Genomic DNA, 3,919 nt, shown 5'->3' on the forward strand with positions numbered 1-3,919 from the left:
ATATAATTAATTAGTAGCCTAATTATTCCACATCATATATAATTAATAGTCTAACAATTGCTAATGAATTATCACTACAATATACATTGATTGTAATAATTTATATCACTTCAAGAATAAAATGTAATTCCTAAATTAACTTTCTCAAATAATCCATCTTTATACTAAGTTTAAATATTTTATCCTTTTAATTTTCTTTCTACATGTTATTTTATTATTTTAATGCAATTTTGTAATTATATTTTAGTGTAGTTTCTAATTAAGTAATAAATTATAGTATCACATGAAGATATAAGAAAAAAATAATTATATATGCAATAGTACAATAACATGATAAATATATAATAATATAATAATATGAAATTTAATACTAATATATTTTATTATTTTTTAACTAAGAATTGAAAGTAAAGAATTTAATAAATTATTTATTAGAATTTATATCAATATTTATGAATTTTAATATACTAATAATATTATAAAATACGAATCTGATAGAAAAATTAAAATAGTTAGCTATAATAAGAAGTTTAAATATTTTAGTCGCACTTATAAATATATATATTATATATATATATATATATATATATATATATATATATATATATATAAGACAAAGTCTTTTAGTGGAATTCTTTTTACAGAGGAAGGAGTGACGTGTGAGTGTTTTATATCCATAAAATTCCCGTGTATTTACTATTCACAAGTTTTTACATTTCAAACTAGGCAAAAACTTGTATGAAACGGTCTCACGGGTCGTATTTGTGAGACGGATCCCTTATTTGGATCATCCATGAAAAAGTATTACTTTTTATGCTAAGAATATTACTTTTTATTTGAATATGGGTAGGGTTGACCCGTCTCACGGATTAAGATCCGTGAGACGGTCTCACATGAGACTAACTCTTCAAACTATATCTTGTTGTTTAGATTGTCAACTGGTTGAAAATATCATTAGAAATATTGAAATGTCTTTCACACTTTTCACGTGGTTAATATTTATAACCGTTTGAGAAAATCTTTCAACCGTGTAAAAATGATTGAAAACAAATTTTAAAAGCAAATTTTGAGTATTATAGGTTATATTTTATTATCAATTATTATTATTTCATTAGTTTTGATAATATTTTGACGAGTTAGTCATAAATATTTTAAATTGACAATTATTTGTCCTTAGTATGCTTCACTTATATAAATTATGATTTATGCATTTATAAAATCCATAATCTGGTTGATTTTTAGGTTATTATACCTTATACGTGGTTCTTAGATATATATATTTTCAAAATTTGTTTCAGTTCAATTCATTCTATATATTATGCTAATTATAATTTATTATATAACATAAAATTAACGACTTGAATTTCAATTTGAGAAACAATTTTGAAAGTAAAGTATATAAGTTCTTAATTAATTTATTCGTCTAATATGACAAAAGACTAAATCAATATAAATAAAAAAAATGAATCAAATTATTTTTAAAAAAAATCAAATTTTAATTTTTATTAAATAATTAATATTTACGTGCATCGCACGTGCTTCTTGCTAGTAAAAATAAATAGCAAGATAAAAACTATCTATCTTAAAACTAGTTCCTCCTTCTCTGTTATATTGGAACTGTGCAGTTTTCCCCCTTCAGACTCGGAGATAACTGGTAAATCTAAAATTTATTAAAGAAGCACAATTGTGAAGAGTAGATGATCTGTTGATTTTATTTTGGTGTGCAGAAAGAAATGGGATGTGCATATTCATTTTTTACATTTACAATGATCATGACTTTGCAGATTGTTGCATTAGTAGCATCAGACATGGTGAGTGGCATGCCAAATAGCTAGAATCGTGCATGGTGCAATATTGGGGTTAAGCCGCGCGTAAAAGGCATATTGAGAAGTCATAACGAAACAGATTAGCCCTGACCGCGATCATGAAGAAATATGAGCCACAACTGGATCGAAATGAATAATTACAGCCAACTTCATGCAAAATAACAAAGGTAGCACCGAGTTCGCTAGCTAGTTATGAAACTCCACCACTTACAAAACGCAAAACCATAAACTGCACCATAAAGTAGGAGTTTTATTGGGTACATCTTAAACCTGCACGTAAAGGGAACAAGATTTGAGTCATCAAAATATATAATCATCATTGCTGCGAGTACAATTTTATTCACCAACGCAACTACTATATATTTTTTTATCAAGCAAGTATACGAAAGTTATTCAAGTAACTAACAATCAATCACCTCACCTTGTGGCAGTTACCGGTGTTGCCCGGGCCATTCCATCTCCGGTGACGACGGTGCACCACCTGGAAACACCGCGATCCAGATTATCCCAATCAGGCAACACCACGCCGCAGATGGCAAGCATCCCGAACAAGTATGTAATCCCCATTTTCTTCCATGACAGGGTGTATAGTCCAGTTATCGCCGCCGCCACAGCCAACCAAACCATGGAATTGCGTAAAACGGCGTCGCTCCCCATGGATCGATGGACGAAGATGGGATGGAAGCAGTTATTTATCAGCCCGATGCGTAGTACTGTTGAGTAGCTGACTCTTAACAATTGCTTTAAATGTTGAAAATTAAAATTCAATGCATTAAATTATTATGTAGCAGATAGAATATAATATAAATATTCGTCGAATTGACGTTGCCAAAGCATATATTTTTTGATTTATTATTTTCTTAAAAATAAAGCTAAGACATCTGATGGAAAAATTATTCGTTATTAGGAGAAATTTGAAGTGACCCACGAACGAAATAATCCTTAGATAGACTGTCGAGGTGTGATATCTCATTTCCGATAGGATTGTGTGGTTCCTCCAAAAATATTTAATAAATTTTCGTGGGTTTTATAATATGTATTTAATTATTAGATAGATAATTCAGTCAGTGTAACCAATTATTATTAATATTTTTTTGTTTGGTGGTGATTGAAGCTGAAAGTGTTCACGTGCATGGAAATTAATGGTTTGTTATCTTATATATATCTATCCATGCAAGTCATTGGTGACAGAGTACTATTAAATGATAGTCTAGAGACACAACCCAACTCCAAATTGGATAGTACATTATAATTTGAATATGTTTCTTATGAGACGGTCTCACAAATTTTTATTTGTAAGACAGCTCAACCCTAGCGATATTCACAATAGAAAAGTAATAATCTTGGCATAAAAAGTAATACTTTTTCATTGATGACCCAAATAAGGATATGTCTCACAAAATATGACCCGTGAGACCGTCTCACACATGTTTTGCTTTATAATTCTGAGTGTTCGTTTGTTTGATTGAAGAGATGAGATTATATGTGAATAAAATTATTATAAACTGATTTTATGGATAATAATGAAAGAGTAATAATTTCTCTTCTAATTTGAAATTGTGATTTTATTGAAAATTTTAAATTATTATTAATTCATATTTCATTGACCAAAACCATTGGAAATAAATATTATTTGAGTACTTTTTTTCTTATGAATAAGGATAAGTTGATAATATGTATTAAATAATATATTTTATTATAAATTTTTTGATGGTTTTTTCATATATAGTTTTTTTTGGAAGTAAAGAATATCAATATAAATTTTTTCCCAATTTGAAAGTGTAGTAGTTAAAATATGATCTATCAAACATTTCATTCATGATAAATCGTCAAATTTGAAAGTTTTAATTAAGTAAATATGAATAAGCTTTATGAATTAGTACATATTGTAAAAAAAAAAAAAAAAGTAAATATGAGATTGATTTTATTACAAGAGAACTTTCAGTTATATATATTTTATATTTATCTATTCTCAAAATAAGATAATATGTTAAAAACCATTAAAATACATATTTTTCTTCAAACAAAATCTACATGTGAATCTTCTTTCTACTACTACTACTCCTCCCCAAGGCTTCCCACATCGTAACTTG

At 27.8% G+C, this 3,919-nt stretch overlaps 1 protein-coding gene across 1 annotated transcript; it reads right to left on the reverse strand.

The window, feature by feature from the left end:
• Nucleotides 1-1,639: 1,639 nt before the first annotated feature.
• LOC140814198 (signal peptidase complex-like protein DTM1) lies at nt 1,640-2,571 on the reverse strand. The gene is made up of 2 exons (XM_073173106.1): nt 2,248-2,571; nt 1,640-2,096 (listed from the first exon to the last, which is right to left on the reverse strand). The coding sequence occupies exons 1-2, from the start codon at nt 2,481-2,483 to the stop codon at nt 2,009-2,011; spliced, it is 324 nt and encodes a 107-aa protein (XP_073029207.1). The 5' UTR covers nt 2,484-2,571; the 3' UTR covers nt 1,640-2,008.
• Nucleotides 2,572-3,919: the final 1,348 nt, after the last annotated feature.

Source organism: Primulina eburnea, chromosome 1 (genome assembly GCF_022965805.1).
Source record: "Primulina eburnea isolate SZY01 chromosome 1, ASM2296580v1, whole genome shotgun sequence".
Classification (NCBI taxonomy): Eukaryota; Viridiplantae; Streptophyta; class Magnoliopsida; order Lamiales; family Gesneriaceae; genus Primulina; species Primulina eburnea.